At 39.6% G+C, this 22,148-nt stretch overlaps 1 protein-coding gene across 2 annotated transcripts; it reads left to right on the top strand.

The window, feature by feature from the left end:
* The first annotated feature begins 956 nt into the window (after nucleotides 1–956).
* il20ra (interleukin 20 receptor, alpha) lies at nucleotides 957–21,850 on the top strand. Of its 2 annotated transcripts, none has more exons than XM_056481134.1 (7): nucleotides 957–1,111; nucleotides 4,994–5,123; nucleotides 5,368–5,573; nucleotides 10,510–10,685; nucleotides 12,275–12,419; nucleotides 15,677–15,816; nucleotides 17,065–21,850. In XM_056481134.1, exons 1-7 carry the CDS (start codon nucleotides 1,060–1,062, stop codon nucleotides 17,689–17,691), a joined length of 1,476 nt encoding a protein of 491 aa, XP_056337109.1. In that variant the 5' UTR covers nucleotides 957–1,059; the 3' UTR covers nucleotides 17,692–21,850. The 2 variants fall into 2 exon arrangements, with proteins under 2 accessions (XP_056337109.1, XP_056337108.1); XM_056481133.1 differs by having other exon boundaries at nucleotides 17,062–21,850.
* Nucleotides 21,851–22,148: the final 298 nt, after the last annotated feature.

Raw genomic sequence — 22,148 nt, 5'->3', positions numbered from 1 at the left:
TCATTTTGCGTATTATATCTGAAATAAAAACTTAAATTGATCATTTATTGACTTTTTTTGGTTGTCTTCCTATGCTGTACAATGAAAACCATGCCGTACTGCTACTGCTAACTATATCGAGAGAAACAATAACAAGACGTTTATTATTCAGAATGTAAGATATTGTTGAGTAGTGTGTAGCAATAAAATATTTTAATATTTGAATAATTAATATTAGCCTGTTTTTATATAAATATTAATTAATTGGCGTTATATTTATGCTGTTGCTATTTTTTTACGAATTATATCTGAAATGTAACATGTAAACTTTCATTTAATATTCATTTGGTTTGGGGGTGGCGCAGTTGGGTAGCACGTTTACCTCACAGCAAGAAGGTCGCTGGTTTGAGCCTCGACTGGGTCAGTTAGCGTTTCTGTGTGGAGTTTGCATGTTCTCCCCGTGGGTTTCCTCTGGGTGTTCCGGTTTCCCACACAAGTCCAAAAACACGTGGTGAATTGGGTAGCCAAATTGTTCGTAGTTTATGAGTGATGTTTCCCAGTGATGGGTTGCGGCTGGGAAGGGCACCCGCTGCGTAAAACATGTGCTGGATAAGTTGGCGGTTCATTCCACTGAGGTGACCCCGGATTAATAAAGGGACTAAGCTGAAAATAAAATGAATGAATGAATTCATTTGGTTTGTCAGAACTGTAGCCTAGAATTGATGTTGTTTACAAAAATAATACTGCACTTCTACAGCTAACTGCGAATTACCTGATGGAGAAACCATATACACGTTTATTATTCATAATGTAAGATATATAAAATTAAAATAAATCGCTGTTTGGGCTGATGAATATTAATTAGGTGGCGTTGGCGTTGCGTATCCGCTTCACTGATTGGCTCCAGCAAGGTCACGTGCCGCCCAGCAGCGCACTTCAGTTCAGTTCGCAATCACCTGAGCAGATGAAGATGAACTTTGAGAGACTGCGGTGTGTTAAAAACTTCTCCAGCCTCATGTAGAGCAGAAAACACAACTACAAAAACCAGCGAAAACCCGGCAGAATGTCAGCACTTCAGCGATGGATGTAGTTTTATCGATCTGTCTGTGCTTTCTCCTCAGAGCACTGTCAGGTAAATCTGTTTATTCTCATTCTCCAGTCTGAGAGCGCCGTTGGAAAATATGTAAATGTGTCTGATACGTTCATAACAGTTATTAAAATATTATTAAAGGTGTTATATGATTATTAAATATGCAGAAATGAGACCCTTGTCCACATAATCAGTGTATTTTATATACTGAGAGAGTCTAACGTCAACTGAAAGCTGAATTGACTGTTGTATTACTGTTTATTATTAGACAATATTTAACTGAGAAACAAATCTCGAGTCTGAGGCTTTAAAGGGAAACTAACCATAGAGGAAAACGCGTTTAATACATATTTACAGTAGGAAATTTACTAAATATTTTAATAGAACACGTTGTTTACTCAATATTAAAATGATATTTGACTAGATAATTTTAACCCATACAAAGTACTTTTGATTACTGCCACAAATATACTCGTGCAACACTGAAAAAAAGTTATTTAAAGATTGGACTTACTTTTTAGTGAAGTGGTTGTAAACAATTTATTTGGGCTGAACTTAAACAAATAAATTAAGTTGAACATGACTAAATTTAATTTTGGTTTGTTTAAATTTAACACACATATGTTTACAGATATTTGTTTGCAACAATTTTGCAGACATCATGTTTTTTCAGTGAAGTTTTTATACGGTCATTTAGACTTATTCCAGTATTCCAACAATATCCATATGATAGCACTAATCAGATTTTTTTCAGAACGTGTTTTCTCAATAAATCATGTGTTCATATATCAATTGGCATGTTTTTACAGTCTGACTTTAGTAGTAATGCTCCTTTCTGCTTGATTCTTCCACTTTTGCTGTGGTTTATGTTGTGAATTTGATCATAAAGTGCTTTTTAAAGGGGTTTATAAAGCAATAATGGTAAAATTTAGAAAGATTAGCTTGGTCTTTCATTACATAATAACAATTGGGTTCCTCAAGACAATTTTTATTGTCTTAAAATTGCTCTATTGAATACTAACTAATAATTCTAATACCAACATACTTTTATCTATTCTGTATTTATGGATATTTACATAGAAATGACTTTAACACAGTCACTTATATATTAGTTGTTTTTCTTTAAAATACATCTCACACTTTACAATAAGGGTTCATTTATTACAAACATGAGCTAATAATGAACAATACTTGAATTTGTGCTTCATTTATTAATAATGAAACATTTACTAATTAATAAAATCCAGTTTTGAATTTTAACATAAGTTAATGCACTGTGAGTTAACGCTGATTAACAACATCAATGCCATTAATTAACATTAACAAAGATGAATTAACAAAGTATTATATGTGTTGTTCATTGTTTGTGTTATTAAACGTATATACATTAACTAATACAACAATATTGTAAAGTTTTAGTAAAATGCATAATATGATCTTCCAACTCTAAAATTTCTCTCATTTCTATTTTTATAATAATAATGATCATATTATAAACATGTTTTTATTAGATTATTACTTTATAAGATTCTTTGGTTAAAAGCTTCTGCCAAGATAATTTTAATGCAACTTTATGTTTTATTATGATTAATTTAAAGTTTTTTATTTCTTTATTTTATTGTTTATTTTAAGGTAATTGTAAAATAATTTAAGGCTTTTAATTTTAAATAATTTCACAATATTTGTTTATTTGCAAATATAAAATTTCATTAAATTTAAGCTTATTTCTAAAGAGCTTCTCACAATAACTATTGTGTAGTTTTTGTTCATTTTTATTTTAAAATGAAATAAAAAATACATTTCACAGGATTTGTTTTGTTTGTTTGTTCATTTTTATTTTAGATTTAATCGTAAAATTATTTTAGAGTTTTAAATTAAGCAAATTATTTCACAGTTTTTGTTTATTTGTTTATTTTTGATTTCGTACTGCATCATCATTTTTAAGTCATAAATATATTCCGTTTTATCTCTTTTAACCTGATGTTGAGTAACAACAGGAAGCAGTTTCACCTGTAAGCCCTGTTGTGCCTCTTCCTGTGGTTTTAAAAAATCTGATTTATTTCAACAATGCTTGATCTGAACGCTGCACTTCCTGCTGAAGCTCTGAAAACTGGAGATAATCCATTAAGTGAAGATTCACATGCCAATGTGGGGTGTGTGCGTAAATATACAAACTCGCACTGTAAAAAATATCTGCTAATGAACAGTTTGCGTATATTGTGATTAACAAGTGTTTTAGGTTTATTGGCCATTGTGAATTGCATTTTGGTATGTTGATCTGTGCGCTGTTGAATTATGATGTTGAAAATTCAACTCTACAGTTTAACAAAGTGACTTTTATTGACATTTTAATTTCAATTTTCATTTTAATTGACATTTAATTTTTAATTTTTTGACATTACACAATAATACAATGTGTAATAAATAATATATATAGAGAGAAATAAGTATTGATAAGCAATAAGTAATAAGCAATATTGCACTCCATTACGAGCATACAGACAGAAACATCAGTAACAGCATTGTAAGAAAGTAGCCATCGAGTCACCCCGCAGCATCTCAATAGGATTAAAGTCTGGGCTTTGACTTGGCCATTCCAGGACTCTCCGTTTCTTAGTTTTCAGGCAGTCCTTGGTTGATTTGCTGATATGTTTTGGGTCGTGCTCGTGTTGCATGGTCCAGTTCTGCATCAGCTTAAATTATGCATCTGATAAAAGCATGTTCTTGACAAATTTTCAATATTATTATCCAAGACATCCCAAGTTGGGAACGGTCATTTCCGGGGGGAGACAGAGATGATTTGCGGGGAAAGTGCGCGATGTAGCTGAAGAGTGGGGCGGTGGCTTGGTGGATGGGCTGGGGTGTGATAGAGATGGTGCGCGGCGTAGATGAAGAGCTGGGAGGGATTTGGAGAGGGGTACGCGACGTATTTAACGACCGGGTGGGAGACGCGCAATTTCTGGGAGATTATCATTCGTTTGCTGGCATCCGAGAGTCTCCATGCATTTGAATGACAAGAACTTCCGGGAAACTTGTGATGTCTGTTAGCCCCATTAAGATTTTTGTCTACAGAATAAACCACTGTTGTCCAATGACTTGCCTAATTACCACCCAGGCTCATTATTGATTAGTACCCCTGCATACATTTTCCGCGGTGTAAATCATTTCAGATCTCAAATTTCTCTCGCGGGAATCTATCAGAGGCCACTGTCGACGGACTGAATGACCAACCAATGCCGCAGCCTTCCCTAAACACAACTGACAGTGTTTTGAAAAGCAATCCAGAAAAAGAATAGTCCTCATGGCCGTCTGATGTTTACCACGTTATCAGATCCTACTACATTCTTACACTGTTATTTACTTGTTTATTATATTTTTTGCCTTTTGTCTTACCTGCTTTCTGGAACCGATCTTTGTCGGAGTCGAACCCTGTCGTCACAATTAACTTCTCTCTGCGTCTCAAGTTTGCCAACGTACGTAGTGAGCTACTGGGCAAACTGATAACAGCGAAAAAGCAGTCCACATGGAGGTAGGCAGTCAGCTGGTAGCATGAAAAGAAACAAAAGCCGTCTGCGGAGTCATACCGTTTTAAGACAAAATGCTGCCACATGTTGCTCTGGCTACATAATTCGCACTCTCCAGAAATGTATACGTGGGAACGTTTTCAGAATGAGCCTGCATTGCCTCATTACTTTAACTTGCCTAGTTAACCTAATTAACCTAGTAAACCACTTTAAGCTGAATACTAGTATCCTGAAAATGATCTAGTATAATATTATAAACCGTCATCATGTCAAAGATAAACGAAAATAGTTATTAAAACGACAAATATGTTGAAAAGGATGTATGTGAAAAAGAATAACATGTTCACAGGAGAGCTGATAATGTAGTCTTGAACTGTATGTTGCTCTGTTAACCCAACAGCATCATCTGCTGATGGACCGCCTGAGCCGCGAGACGTCCACATCTACTCGGAGAGTTTGAGGAACGTGGTGAAGTGGACGGCAGGAGACGGATCTCCCAGCGACACCGTCTACACTGTGGAGTACGCCATGTGAGTGAGAAATAAAACACACTCATGGTCTCAGCAAACACACATTCTTCAGCTCTTTAGAGCAGAGGTTCCCAACCCTGTTCCTGGAGGCACACCTACAGTACATATTTTAGATGCCAACTTGTAAAACATATGCTGGAATAGTTGGCGGTTCATTCCACTGTGGTGACCTTTTGAAATGGAGACTAAGCTGAAGGAAAATGAATGAACGAATAAACTCAATATCAATGCTGTTTTCCTGCAGTTACGGGGATGCGGATGAGAAGATAGCTGAGCAGGTGAGATGGAGGCCGGTGGATCAGTGCGTCTCCGTCTCTCAGACTGAATGCGACGTGTCTCAGGAGACGTTTGACCTGCGGGATGAGTACTTCGCAAGAGTCCGTGCTGCCAGCAAACACGGGCAGTCCGTCTGGAGCGAGAGCGTCAGCAGATTCAGACCGCTGTCAGACAGTGAGTGACTGCTGGAAGAACACCACAGTTAACCTGCTTTCACACTTTCAGTCTTTACCTTGCTAATTCCTAGTGTAGTAACTAATCAGCACCCCAGCTCTCGAAATCATTCATCAGTATTTCATGTACACTAATTGGCACACTAGTAAGGGCACTGATGAGCTTGGCTCACTACACATTAGGACATACTGAATGTGACATGAGAACATCCTCATTACACATCATCAAAACTGGAGTTTATAAACAACAGCAGAACTAATCATTCACATATATTACTTTTACTACGTTTTAAAAAGTAATTTATAGCTAAATAATTTGATTGTTTCATTTTCCAGCAACATTTCAACCTCTAAAACAATTCTAAATGTGTGCTAGATTGTTCCCAACCTGTCTAGCAATGTTTGTTTATGGTAAAAATAAATGAATAACAGATTCTTTTTAGATATCTTATAGATGTTTGATGATTTGGATAACGTGATTCTCATTTCACACTTCCCAACTTCCTTTAAGGGCACATATACAGTCCGTATCGATGCACCCTTATTTTCACAGTGTATTGTGGGACATTTTAGTGCAGAAACAATGCACTTGAAGAATTTTGCGATTGAGACTGCACATAAAATAGCTGACGCCCTAATCAGTGCACTGACTAGTGAACAAGGGTGCTGATTAGGACGCACCCTATGATTATACATACAGTTGAACAGTTATTTCTCAAATATTTCCCAAGTGCTGCTTTTTTAAAGAGATTTTTTTAAAAACACATTTTAAACAATAGCTTCCACTGTTAAAAGGTACCTAATGGCCCGTTTCCACTGAGTGGTACGGGTCACCTTTATCAGGCTTGCGTTTCCACTAACAAGGGTACCCTTTTGGTGGGCGTGGTGTACGACAGAAAGTTTCAGTCGACGTCATTCTCGCTCAAGGAAATGTCTACAGTAAAGCTGTACGGGTATTTGGAATTCAGATGATACCCCTAACACTAACTGTACATACACATGTATCAACTGTGAGTTAGTTAATGATTGTTCACTCATTTTCATGCTAGAAATACACAACCTTTGTTGATGACAGTAATAACACTTCCTATAATAAAACAGCACATGGAATATTATGCAACAAACAGGCACGGCATTCATTTATGGTAGCTTTATATCTGGTGGCTCCGCCCCTCAACCTCATCTGCATAATCTAGAGAGCCACGCCCACATCAAAATCTGATTCACAGAATTAAGTCCCTCCCTCATTTGCCCTTTGCCAAAAATATTTTCAACGTCCTTGCTTGTACATCTTACTTAAAACTAGTGTTTTCTGTTGGCATATTTATTTATTTAATGAGTAGTCATGCGATATGTGAGATAACATGCAGTCATTACTGCAAAATAAACACCTCTGATCAAGTAGATCAATTCAGTTTTCCTGCACACTCTCTTGTGTGTGTAATAAAACAATAAAACGATTCAAACTCAAATCAGATTTTCCATGTAATATATAAGATAACGCACAGCTGCTCTGTTATTATCACAGAATAAACACTGGGGTTCAGATGGCCTTGTTGAGGTTTATTGTTCACACTTTACAATAAGGTTTCATTAGTTAACGTATTTACCAACATCAACTAATGATGAACAGCATTTATTAATCGTTGTTCAACCGTTTATTAAGGTGTTATTATAATCCAAACTCATGCTTGTTGACATTGCACTCAAAGAAATGCTGTTTGTTTAAACAACTTATTTAAAATGAGCTGAAACTACACAATTCTTGAGTTTTTTGGGGGACAACTTAATTGTTTTATGTTCAATCCACTTAAATTTGTAAAAAGTTAATAAGCTACCTAATTCCTTTATGTTGTCCCAACACTAATCAATTGTGTGGAACCCAGCATTTTTTACAGTGTAGTTAATGCACCGTGTGAACATGCACTAACAATAAACGACTAAATACATGAATAAATACTGTAATAATAAACATATTGCTCATTATTCGATCATGTTAGTAAGTACATGAACTAATGCAACTTGTAAAGTGTGACCAGTTTATTTGGTGGCTGTCTGTGTGTTATGTTAAAGGAAGTGTTGCTAATCCTCTGCTTTTCAGTTGTGTTCACACATGCTTCACTACAGTCAACAGAGTGAAATCTGAGCTCACAACAGAAATGCGTTAAACAAAGACATAATCTTGTATCACAAGCTGTAAATCCATGGATTTGAGTTTATAAGGAAGTAAATGAGTAATTGGGGGTCATTTGTCACATTATGCTTTAAACACAAATGCTTAAACCACATCAGTTAATCGCATATAGTAAATATTTGCTTAATAATCCTGAAGAGTTGCCCAACCTTTAAACTGAAGGAGATTCTTCATGAATCATGAGTCATGATTTATAATGTCTCATGTCTTTGTGTGGGATATTGCGTTCATATACATAACATAACAGTTCGACGGCATAAACGTGTATAGAAAAAAGAGAATCAAACATGGAGAGTCTCAAATATCCTTCTATATGAGGAACTACTTCCGCCATTCATTCACATCTGCAGCTAACGTCAGAACAGCAGAAACTTGCTAATTCACCAAGGTCACTTTAGAGCTAGTATTTGAATGATTCTCTAGCGTAATGTCTAAAGTGATGATAAAACAGCTGATTTTGCTCACATTTTAAGATTATAAGGCTGAACAGCATGAAATGCCATCAGTCTACAGAGATTTCCCAGCATTTCTCTGTTGCAATCGAGAGATCACAATAATTAACCCATATAAAAAGCCAAAGCAAAGCAAACACTAGCAGATTACTGTGGTATAAATACAGCACTACAACATACAAAAGAGAGGGATCAACTTAGAGTGTCACTTACCTGTTTGATAATGATTTGATCAGCTGAAGTTTGAAATTAAGGTGAGTTTTTCTCCTCTAAGGACTTATTATGTGGTCTCTGTCGCCATTTTGTGGCAGAGCATCAACCGTCTTTGCTCTGCTCATGATGACTGTATCTCAGAAATTATTAATACTTAAAATGGCCACTATCTTTATAAATAAACTGCATTCAAAAGCCTCAAAAGTACATCATGTTGTCCAACAGCTGCAATATTTGTCAAACTGTAATGAGTTTATTGATCTGTTGTCACTCCATGTGGGCGGAGTAATACACAAGAGTGAAGAGGCTGTAGGAGTGCTGATATGGCAGAATATCGCTTGGCTATCAGCCAATCAGATTCGAGAATCAGACAGAACTGTTGTATAAACACAAATATGCACATATGCATACATAAATATCACTTGGGAAATATTTTTAAAATAATACTTGCATATTGTTCATATTTATTTAAATTAAAACTTGACAGTAGCTACAATGCAAAATTATTATTTGTTGCTTCTCAAAATATACTGAAGACAATGCCAACAAAACATAATGAATACGTTTTGTCACAAAACAAAAACAAGAATAAAAGTGATTGAGCTTTTTTCATGGGCAAACCTAAAACAAGTCATAACAACAGGGGCGTAGCAACCAGGGGGGACGGGGGGGATACGTCCCCCTCACTTTTAGAGACAGACCATTTAGAAACAGGTGATTAATAATTATATGAACGTATGATCTCATACAGCCGTCCCCCCCACTTTTAAAATGTCCGCTACGCCCCTCCATAACATTTAAAAATAAATACAAAACAAAAGCTTTTCTTATATGCTGTCTCTGATAATAGCTAAGTCAAATTTGCAGCTATAATACCTACCTAACATGTTTTACTAACGAGTGCGGAATAGCCCTGTATACATTTCTGGAGATCACGAATTATGTAGCCAGAGGAATGTATGGCTGCGTTACGTCTTTAAAATGAATGCTACAGGCGGTATGATGCCATTCTTTTTCACGATTACCAGCTAACTGCTGGATGCCTACTTCTGTATGGATGGCTTTTCCGCTGTTACTAGTTTGTCCAGCGGCTCACCGCATACGTTGTAGGATTTAGACGCAAAGTTGATCTTGACAAAGGGGTTTGAGTCAAGCAAAGAACGGTTCCAGACAGCAGGTAAAACAAAAGCCAAAAAAATTTATCAAGTAAACAACAGGGTGAGAATGTGGCTAAATCTGAAAACGTGGTAAAAATGAGGCTGCCGCGAGGACTTTTCTTTTTCTGGATTGCTTTTCAAAACACTGTCGGTAGGGTTTAGGGAAGGGAGTGAGTGGGATTATCATTCAGTCAGTCGACAGCGGCCTCTGGTAAATTTAAGTGAGAAGAGCAGGCGTGAATGGCACTCATGAGAGAAATTTGAGGTCTGAAAAAGCATACACAGCATCCTCTGGTGAATACATGAAAATAAAAACTGCTAAAAAACATAGCTCGTGGGACGTATTTGGCACTCTCCAGAAATGTATACAGGGGTACATAATCAGAATGAGCCTGTGTTGGGGAAAAAAAGAGAAATAATCGTAATAATCTCACACCATCTGATCTTGCATATTATTTTATGTCCCACTTTATATAAAGTGGCCTCAACTGATATGTGCTCACACTTAAATCAATCATTCGTTACTTGTGCTTATGATCGTTTATATACCTGCTTGTAATTACATGTGTAATTACACTGTTTAGCATGTTTTACATCTTAACTTCCTCTTAAACCTACCAAACCTGTCCCTAACCCTACCTGTATCCCACCTCAGAGCACCACAAGTGTCCTGCAATACATTATGAACACAGGAAGTACATTGCGTTTATTTTTTGATGTAAGTACATAGTAGTTAAGGCCACTTAATATAAAGTGTGAGCGTATTTTATTCTTAAAACAAGATGCTTTGGCTAGAAATAAACTAGATGAGGAGTTTTTGCAGTGTGTGTGTGAGTCGCTTTGGATAAAAGCATGTGCTGAACGACTGTGAATGATTGTACAGTGAATGTAGTGAATGATTGGTGGATGTGTGTTGTGCAGCGATTCTGGGAGCGCCGCTGGTGGATGTGACCGTGCGGCAAAACCACATGGATATCACTCTGAAGGGCCCGTTCAGGTGGAGGACGAAGAGGATGACGAAGGAGAAGTCGCTCTGGAGGATCATCCCAAACATGATCTATAAGGTGTCTGTCTTCAACAGCAGGAGCAATCGCACAGTGAGCACCGCTTGCTTTACTCTTTATTCATTCATTTATTACTTTATACATTTATTAAGAGCAAAGGATCATAGTTTAGCAGTTTTATTTCAAGAATATTTTTGCATTTCATGAATTTCAGTTTATTTTCAGTTGTCGGTTCATTCATTCGGGGGGTGTTGGTGTGCGAACTGAAGAGCGAGGGTGGGGGCATGGCGGATGATGGGGTATGGGGATGGTTGCACGTTGGGTTTGGTGCGCGAACATGCACCAGGTTTCAGGCCGGACTGTACCAAAAAGCTGAGGAGTGGGTTAGGGGGGGTTGGTGGAACTCCAGGAGTTTTCCAGGAGGGAGTGTTCCGGCAGGTATGGTTGCCTTTTTATCAGCTGGAACCAGTCTGGCCATTCTCCTGACCTCTGGCATCAACAAGACATTTGCGCCTACAGAACTGCCGCTCACTGGATATTTCCTCTTTTCCAGACCATTCTCTGTAAACCCTAGAGATGGTTGTGTGTGAAAATCCCAGTAGATCAGCAGTTTCTGAAATACTCAGAGCAGCCCGTCTGGCATCAACAACCATGCCACGTTCAAAGTCACTTAAATCCCCTTTCTTCCCCATTTTGAACAGCAGCAGACCGTCTTCACCATGTCTACATGCACTGAGTTGCTGCCATGTGATTGGCTAATTAGAAATTTGCGTTAACGAGCATTTGGACAGCTGTACCTAATAAAGTGGCCGCTGAGTGTATATTATATCAAAACAAACTTTTATTTTGGGTGCGATTACTCTTTGCCCAGCACTAATCAATATCTGCCCATGTGCTTCCACTTTGGAACAGCAGCACTTCTCTGACTCTGATTGGGTGAAATATGCTAAACCACACCCCCTCCAAACGTTAGTTTGCTGTGAGTGAGGGGTGGAGCTCAAAAGGAAAGCCCCACCCCCTACTCAATATTCTGTTTCATCTGGAATTAAATATCCGCAGAAACGTCCTGTCCACACTGACTTTAAAGGGTCAACTCTTATACAAAATTTAAACAGTTGTGTGTCAGTAGTGTTCGAATATTACCAGCTTATAATAGTAAACGTATTAATTGTATTCGTTTATAATCAGACTTGATAAAAACAAACACTTTGATTGACATTCTCTATGTACGTGTCATCAGAGGGGAAAGCCCCGCCCACTAGTGACCATCCCTCCCTCATTAGCATAGGAAGTTAGTCTTGTTTTTAAATCTGCCACTGTGCTGAGACAGACGTCTGTAGCTCCTCCCTCTTCTGAAAAGAGCTCAATCTCATTTGCATTTAAAGCGACAGTCACCAAAACACCACAATTAGGATCAAAGACTAAAAGGGTCAGTTTCAGATAGTTAGAAAACATTATTGGTGTGGTGTTTTGAGCTGAAACTTCACACACACACACACACACACACACACACACACACACTCGTCAAAGTACATCTTGTAAAAAAAGCATAATGTGTTTCTTGCCATAATGGGCAAATTAGTAGCTTATGGAGACAAGTCTCAAGGTAACTGCTATTGCTATTGAACCTAAAAAATAAAGTGTGAGCTGTAAAATGATCCATTTCTGTCCATTTCTTCCAGGATGTCTTCCGGCTGACCAATGGGAGCTTAAGTCTGGGCGAGCTGGAGTTTTCCACGCAGTTCTGTGTGGTCGCTCAAGCCCAATCGGAGTCTCTCCCACTGTCCTACATACCCAGTGAAAAGCAGTGCGTCCACACACCCAAAGGTACCGCCATAATCATCTTCATCAGCTCAAGAAGCATTCCTGTGCTTTCACTTTCACATCCAACCGGTTTGATCAGCATGAGGGACATGACAGGTCGAGGAAACCTTCAAATTCTTATCATCGGTGACGGTGTTTTCCCAGCGTGCTCTGAGCTGGACTTCCTCATGCCTGAGAGCTGGTTTACAGTCTTCATGTGTGTGTTGGGTGTTAATGTGTAAACTGCTGCGCCCTGTTGCACGCAAGCCCTCAAGCTAAAAAAGCTTTAGCTATAAGCAGACCCACACAGAATCCACAACACACTGATTTTTGAGCTCACCATTGAGTCTCTTTATATGATGATATCAGTCATTTTATTAACTAATATGCAAATGTCTGTATTACTTATTTACAATACAGTTTATAATTAATATTTTCTGTCTTTTTAGTAGATTTATTACACAAGAGACTTGCCAAACAGTTTACCAAACATTCATTCATTCATTCAAGGGCTTACTCCCTTATTTAACAGGGGTCGCCACAGCGGAATGAACTGCCAACTATTCCAGCATATGTTTTATACAGCGATGCCCTTCCAGCTGCAACCCAGTACCGGGAAACACCCATACCCATTCATTTCCAGACACACACACACACACACTCATACACTACCAATTAAGCTAATCAATTCACCTATAGCGCATGTGTTTGGACTGTGGGGGAAACCGGAGCACCCTGAGGAAACCCACGCCAACACAGGGAGAACATGCAAACTCCACACAGAAACACCAACTGACCTAGCCGAGGCTGGAACTAGCGACCTTCTTGCAATGAGGTGACAGCACTACCCACTGCACCACCACGCCACCCCTGTTTGCCAAACAAGTGTTTCTAATTAGATTGTTAGAAGTTAGAAATTTCGCATAACACCACAGATATATATATATATATATATATATATATATATATATATAATTTCTGCACAGAAAGAGAAATCTGCATTTTTGTTTGCTCTTTCTGCACTTAATTTTGTTTAAAAATAAAAAAAATAAAAAAAACAATAATTATATATATATATATATTAACCTTAAAATAAAGGTATGCAATGCAAATCCAATTTGGTAAACAAAGCAAGTCTGTCATATCATAAATCTACTACAAAGCTGAAAATGTTACTGTACAAACTGTGTTGTACATAAATACACATGTACATATTATGGAATAACATTACTGAAATGAATATAAACACTGAATAAACATTATGCGTGGACGGAGATCTGTTCAGAAACGCTAGGTGAAACGCAGATCGTTTTCATTCTAAATCACCGTTTTAAAACGAAAACTGCATCAGTGTAAACCATAGACTGTAAAATATATGGACGGAGTATCCGTGACGTCACCCATAGGTTTCTGAACACTGCAAAAGAAGCTACAAGTAGGCGCGGCCAACTGTAGCCATTTTGTTCGCGCGTCATCGCACCCACGGCGGGATACCAAACAAGGGCAAAGAGGCGGAGAGTGAGCGGAGCTACAGACACCTGCTAGCACTTTGCTTAGACCTGGCAGACAGACTTTACTTTGGGAGAAACGCTTGATACTTCATTACCTGCGACTCGTTTGTGTTCTGACCACATGTGCTTGGCTGTACACTATATCAATAAAGTGTTTAGACTTTTAAAAACACTGTAGTAATACACTGAGCCACTAAACATTGTTCTTATGACGTTTTTCTACAGGAGGAAAACCCGAAATACTTCCAAACACTTCAGATATAGTATGTGTTAGTAAATGCAAGACTATTGATGAACTCCAGCATAACACTGTATGATAACGCTTCAGATGACTGTTCTAGAGCCTACAGCTAATCAATCTGTCAGATTCTGGAGTGCTTTACGGGTCTAAAGAACATTATAAATGATAAATGATCTTAAATAAAACAAATGCATTTATAGAGATGGTGTATAAGTATATAACTTTACTCACATGGGAAACGGAGGCCACGTGAATGGTTTGTGAGCACAATTAAGTGCACACAGCATCCCATATCATCTGATAATTGTAAGAAATAAGTCCAAAAGGCAGCTGACTGTATAAAGCCACATAAAACAACACAAAAATACAATGAATATGCCGAGATCAGTGGCTAATCTGCCGGATTCAGCTGAGGTGAAGTGACGGCGACCAGCGAGACCTAGCTGTCACTCAAGTGGCCACGCCCTTAATTATGCAAACTTAATATAACCTAATATAAAGGAAATGGATGAGTTATAAAAAAATTCACCCCCTCACAGTTGTCATGGAGTGTAATAATAGCTATATGAACCAAAATCGTTCTTTGTACCAGGCTGTAAACACCTTTTTTTCTGCTGTAAAGTTGGCCATTCTAACAGTGGGCTCAATTGCAATTTGCTCTATTATGGAGCCACGACTAGCGGAGTTTTGATAAATTGCAGTTTCAGTTACTTCCGTATTGGCTTCCCGAGGGAGAGCGGGAGGTTGCCGCTTGGTGTAAACGTGGTCTTAATGGCTGCATCTGCAAACATTAGCTGCGGCGTTTCCACTATCATGCGGATAGACATGTGATGTAACGCTGTACGGTCACGTGTCATTCGTTTGTTTCGGTTGTCTTCATTTTAATCGTTTCGTTATGATGCAGTGGTGTGCTTTATCTGCCTGATTCCCGCAGAAGTGGGCGGGTTGTGTGACGTTTGATTCGTCAGACGTTCTGGGGGCGGGGTTTGCGTGACGCGCTGCGAGCAACTAGCGCGATAGTAGAAATGCGACATGATTTTGGCCTCACTGCTCAAGCTTCCGGCCGTTTGGCCTGGCCCAATAAAAGCCCTGGCTCGCACTGGCCCGACAGTGGAAATGCGGCTAATGAGGCAGTTTATGAGGCCTCGTTCACACGAATGCATTTTTCTGAAATCAGATGTATATTCATAATCAGAAAAATCCACATGAGGTTGTTTTTTTATTAAAAAAATAAGACGAATATTGCAAACATACATATTAGCTAAGCAGCATGTGGTGTAATGCTCGATCATCAGACATGCTCCTTTTTGTGCCGTCAATCTGGCAACCTACATGTGTGTGGAAGAGGGGCTGGGTGAAAAAAATCCCTCTCGCATATTTTAAATTTGGTCTGCAATACCTAGTCCAACCACTGGGTGCCCTACCTGTTACACCTTTAATTTGTAACACTTTTGTAAGTTTTCCCCCCTCAGGGATGCTCCTCCTGACTCTAATTACTGAAAGCATTCTGCTTTTGTGTTCTGCTGCAGACCCGTTCAGAGATCAGCTGCTGGCTGCCATGCTGGGCGGTGTGCTGCCGTCTGCCCTCTGTCTGTGTGTGATGGCTGTGCTCGGGGCTCTCATCCGCTGCTACATCACTGACCACAGACAGAAACTGCCCAAGAGCACAGTAAGAGCAGTGCACACACACACACACACACACGGTTTACAGGGACACTTCACAGGCGTAATGTACTTTATACAGTAAAGACCTCTTATTATATGGCTTTACTTTAACCCTTACCCTAAACCCAACCAGCACAGACAAATTTGATTGTCAAAAGACCTCATTAAACAATCTTTAAGCATTTTGATTATAGGGACACAAGGTGTGTCCCCGTAAACCAGCTTAATACAGTACATCTTGGTCATACCCATGTCATCATGCAAATTTAAGTCCCTGTATAGCATATACACCTGTACACACACACACACACACACACACACACCAAACAACCGCAGCATTCAGAAAACTGATTACTAGGCCCAGACAGAATCTGCCACCACAGAACCACTCAGAACACCCTAGCAACCACCTAGCAACGACATAGCAACCGTCTAGCAACGCCTTAGCAACCACCTAGCAACACCTTAGTTATGACCTAGAACACCTTAGTTATGACCTAGAACACCTTAGCAACCGCACAACACCTTAGCAACCACCTAACAACCTATCAGAACACCCTAGCTACCACCTTGCAAAACATAAGCAACCACCTAACACCCTAGCAACCACCTAGCAATGCCTTAGCAACACTCAAAACACCCTATCAACTGCCTAGCAACACAGCAACCACTCAGAACACCCTAACAATGCCCTAGCAACCACTTGGAACACCCTAACAACGCCTTAGTAACCGCCTGGCAATCACTCAAAGCACCCTAGCAACACCTTAGCAATGACCTAGTACACATTAGCAACTGCCTAGCAACACCCTAGCAATGCTTTAACGACCGCTTAGCAACCAATCGAAACACCTTAGCAACCACAAAGCAACACCTTAGCAACCACTCAGAACACCCCAGCAACCACCTAGCAACATTAGCAACCACCTAGTAACCAATCAGAACACCTTAGCAACCACCTAGCAACACCTTAGCAACCAATCAGAACACCCTAGCAACTCCTTAGCAACCACTCAGAACACCCTTGCAACCGCCTAGGAACACCTAAGCAACCAGTCAGAATACCCTAGCAACCATTCAGAACATCCTAGAAACCACTAAGCAACACCTTAGAATTGGCAGTTATTGTAAATCTAATTTTTCCCAAATGACTGAAGCTCATTGCATCTCACAAGCCAGTGGTCAAAATTCAGAGGAAATCTCAGTTCCATGACAGAAGAATGTTGACGCTGCACTTTTGTCATTTCAGCAGCTGGTTCAAATGAGTGAAAAGCTTCAAACGTTCAAACCCGAGGTTCCTCAGACAATCATCTTCAACATCAAGCTGGATGAATCCACAGCGCTGCGTCCTGCTCTGCCCCTGCCGTTCTCTATTGAAGACTCTTCAGAGGAGCCTGTGAATGCAGTCCCGCAGCCGGCTGGATCTTACGCTCAGCAGCAGCCTCTGCCCCCGGCCGGACCCGCTTCTCTTTCAGGAGATCTGCAGGACGGAGATTCCCTGAGTCTGTACTCTGAGCCTCTAGCAGACCGTCACAGCGAGGCTGGAGATTACGGTTTCGTCATCCCGGCTGAGTTTGACCACAGTCAAGTCGAGGTCAGCCATTACAGGACACAAGGCCACACGGCAGACCCGCAGGACCACCATATTGAAGAGGAGGCGCAGATATTTGTGGACTGGAGCCCAGAGTCGAGAGAACTGAAAATCCCTCTGATGGGTTTGCTGGGTCTGGAGGACGAGTCGGGGGTCCACACTGAAGCGGTTTCACTCCTGCCCAACCTGATCCTGACGCAGACCTCGGTGGACAGCGGCGAACAGGAGGACGATTTCAGCATGATGGAGCGAAACTGGGGCCTCGTAATCCACTCCAGCCCTGAATGAACACTGTAATGCCAGTGAAGCCGTGTCCACACGTACACCGGCGTTTAGGAAGAGCTTGAACAATCTCTGTCCACATGAAAACCTAAAGACGCACTGTGCTGCATGTTAAGAGCATGCCGAACCAATAGGGGGCGATAGAAGCCTTTTATGTTGGGTGCAAACCAAATGCGGAAGTATTTTAGAGAGTAAAAAGCAGACAAGGGATGCAGCGATTATAGATTTTGTTTGTGCGATTGTAGTCCGAGCAATAATCACGGTTTCACGATTATTCTGCATTTATTCATTTCACAACACGACTAGTTTAGTATATTAACCAATCCATTCATGTTGAGTTCCAGTGCACCAATCAGAAGAGGTTGAAGGCGGGGCAAGCATTGCGGGCTTTGGTTTACTGTAGAAAGTTGACATGACAACCGTTTTAAACTATTCCCGAGCGCTGCGTCTTGCTTTCAGATGCAAAGATGATTCTGCATGTCTCCTAAATCCGCTAATGCAGTGAAAACCAGTCGCATGGCAACAATTCTCACACAAATGCTCCTAAATATATTTTGAGCTCGCATAGATGAAATTTCAGGCGCCTATTTCGAGCCCTGATAAGTGAACGGCTTAGTGAACATACTTAATCCAGTGTGCGTGTGTGTATTCGCATCGCTGTACAAGCTTGGAAGGTTAAACTAGCCCACAGTCGGCGTAACTTTGTTTAGTTGCAGCAGTTTTGTTCCACGCAGAAACACAGTGTTGAGAAGCCTTCACGATTAATTAGCCGTTACGAATTAAAGCGCGGTTAATAGTGAAACCGGTTAATCGTTGCATCCCTATTGCATACAAGTCAATGCAAATGTGAGAGCAGAGGCAGATTACCGTCCTGCGGGGCGAACGATGCGATACATTTGCTGCGAATGTGTGAAATCTGCCTCATCTTCAACGTTTGGTTTGAGCCCAGCTGTGTTGGCCAATCAGAAATGAGGAAACGGCGAACACGCTGACATCATGAGGAGAAACCTCCAGCTGTAGTGTCCATTACTCCCCAGTGTTTCAGGAAATCTGCACCCTGGCCAGATGTTTCAGAAAGTTTCAGTTACAGTGACCCGATACTCTAATTTAGTGTAGGTCAAACAGTGAAAAAGTGCGCTTTTGAAAACACCCGTTCAGGTGGACAGGCCTGAGAGGATGTAGATCCCTAAGGGTAATTGGTAACCGATTAATCAAAGGGGGTTGTTTCACTCAAAACTGACAATTGTGTTATTAATTACTACCCTCATGTCTTTCCAATTCTCCACAAATGAAGATATTTTAGATGAAATCGGAGAGCTCCCTCATCCTCCTCCAGGAAAGGAACCAAAAACATTGGTGGAACTGTAATCACATGGAGCTTCAAGGACACGTGACTAAAATGACTTTGCTCACCTTTGCCTTGTGTGTTTACTATGGGCAGCACAATGCATTGCCATTAGAGTCATCAGCGCAACACACAAGTGCTGTTTTGCGTCCACCATGACAGCTTAGATCTTGAGTACACTCATAAATTGACTTTTGCTGCTTGTTCAAACAATTCTCAAGGGTTTTTTTGGGAGGACAACTTAATTGTTTTATGTTCAATCCACTTATATTTGTAAAAACTCTTTTAAGTTAACTTAATCGATATGTGTTAGAACAATATGAAGGAATTGAGTGGAAGCCAGCATTATTTACAGTGTATGAGTAAATGAGGAGTCAATTCAAATGTTGGGGTGAACTGCCCCTTTAAAACAAACTTTACAATGTTTGTTTTGCCAGCGCACATTGCTAATCTTTCGGTGAACATTGAATAATCTCGTGAAAACATGATGATTTAGCTTGTTTTAAGGAAAAACTCACATAATTGTGACATTTTTAAAAACAAGATGATGTTTTACTGTAAATGCTTGGTGATTTTTGGATATGCCAAATGATATTTGGACTAGAAACAAGACTAAAACTAGCTAAGAAAAGCTTTTTGTTTATTATTTATAATTAAATTTTTTTATTATTATTATTTAATTTAAGATGCTTTTTGTACTCAGATTTTTTGTCTCGTTTCTAGTCCAAATATCTAAAAATTCTTAAATCAAGAAGCATTTTCTAGACAAGCAAAACGTATTGGGTTGTTTAGGGAAATAATATGCCAAAATGAAGTGAGTTTTACCTTAGAGGGCACCTATTTTCAAGCTGTTTGGACAGACATATGTGCATGTATGGTGTATAGACTGTCATATTGGGGTGATATAAACACACCCAGTGCTTTTTTTTTTCAATTTAACATCATAAAAACGGTGGACCAATTGGAGCGGTTTTCAAACCGACCGCAACTTTACATGGGAGAGCGGTCCCCCCGCCCACCAATATTGATTGACAGGTGCGTGTATTAACATGTCCCGCTAGTCACGTGTATAATCATATAATCAAGAGAGGACGAGCGCAAAGCAGCTGGGAATAAAAGGTGTGTTCAGTTCGCTAGGATCATCAATCATCATCAAACCTGATCAAGAGTGAGTTTCACATGTTTAAAGTGTTTTAAACTATTATAAAGGAAGACGCTTCAGTCCCGGTTTGTGGACGTTAAATCAGGTTTATTTTGTACATTAATATAAGAGATTTCCATACAGCAGTGGAGATTAACCTGTATCCTGTCACATAAAAATCTTGCAATCATGCAAAGCTTAACGCGCTGTCTCTCTCTCTCTCTCTCTCTCTCTCTCTCTGTGTGTGTGTGTCTTTGTGTCTGAGCTGTGTGTGTGTGTGTGTGTGTGTGTGTGTGTGTGTGTGCGCTATGTGTTTGTGTCCTTGCTGTGTGTGTGCGTGAACTTTGTAATGACATTGTGTGTCACTCATCTCCACAAAAACTGCATCAAATACTGATTGTTAAAGTTCTTACTGTAGTATTTCTCACACACGTTATGTGAGATCTGCTTCCTGAGGCAGCCGAGGGCGACGATTGCTAACAGGCACGTGGGAACGGTGGGCGGTGAGGACTAGCCTTAAAGGGCCAGTACAAAAAAAACAGCAACAACTTATTTCCAGCTATAATAGAGACACTTCAGACAGCTCTAATCAATAATCTGATGAGTGTTTTGAGCTGAAACTTGACAGAGACATTCTGGGGACACAAAAGACTTCTATTAAATATGAAAAATGGGGTAACCTATGTGCCCTTTAAAACAAGCAAACTAATCTGCTAATAGCGTAAGCAAAGTAATATTATGCCAGAAGGAAAGAGCAGATTCTTTTGCTCACCTCATTGGCAGATCTATTTGCTTGTTTTAAGGAAAAACTCACTTATAATTGGCAGATTATTCCTGAAAACAGATATGATTTGCTTGCCTAGAAAATGCTTCTTGATTTAAGAAATTTTAGATATGTGAAACAAGACTAAAACGAAGTAAGCAGTGTGAGGAAGTCACCTTTGCTGTGTGTGAATGAGGCGATATAATGAAGGATTGTGATAAATAATGAAGGATCCTTTCTGCTTAAGCTGACTGTGAATACGAGACTCCACAAGCAAAGCTCAAACCTTTAGCTTCTGTATTATATATCATTTACTGAAATAACTAAGACATCCAAAACCTGAAGCGTCCAAACCTGCTGTGAAATGAAGCTCAGCTCTGTTGGCTTTTAGTTCTGGAAGTGTGTTTTGACAGCAGTAGTCGCTGTTTCAGCAGAGGGGATACAATATTTGCTTATTGATCACGTCTATTTTGCACAAAGAATACTGAAATATCAGTGATGGTCAAACACTTGCTGCTTGCTTAGAGCCAGATTTCTGTGACTGTCAGTGATTTTTCTATTGGAAATACTTCTTTACCCATTAGAAACACAAGACAGCGTAACACTACTGAACAAAGCTCAGGTTTTAACCACTGATGAAGTTTAAAATGGTGTGTGTGTGTGTGTGTGTGTGTGTGTGTGTGTGTGTGTTCAACATTTTGAGCCTTGGCAGGAGTTATTTTTATATTGAAGTATGAATATATGTGGTTGTAAACTAGAGTGAATTATGTGGATGTTTCTTTATAAACTGTGAGAGATCTGCCTTAATGATTGTGAACTCTTTCAGCTGCAGGTTTACTTCTCTTGGATTGTCACTCTAATAATCACTACAGTTCTGTCATTTCTCCGACAAAACAATAAATCTGTGAACTTCTGAGTGTGTTCAGTTAAATCACGGTTTCACATCTCCCTAATGCATGGGCTTATACACTAGCACATAACACACAAATTCATTCATTCATTTTCCAACTTACTCACTTATTAGGGATTGCCACCGTGGAATGAACCGCCAACTATTCCAGCATACGTTTTAACACAGCGGATGACCTTCCATTCACACTCATACACTAAAGTTTAGCCAATTCTCTTATACCACATGTATTTGGACTGGGGGAAACCAGCCCACCCTGAGGAAACCCACACCAACATGGGGAGAATGCTAATTCATACTAGAA

The sequence above is a fragment of the Danio aesculapii genome, chromosome 20, assembly GCF_903798145.1.
Source record: "Danio aesculapii chromosome 20, fDanAes4.1, whole genome shotgun sequence".
NCBI classification, from domain to species: Eukaryota; Metazoa; Chordata; class Actinopteri; order Cypriniformes; family Danionidae; genus Danio; species Danio aesculapii.
The sequence above is the reverse complement of the archived record's forward strand: the minus strand, read 5'-3'. Positions and strand labels throughout refer to the sequence as shown.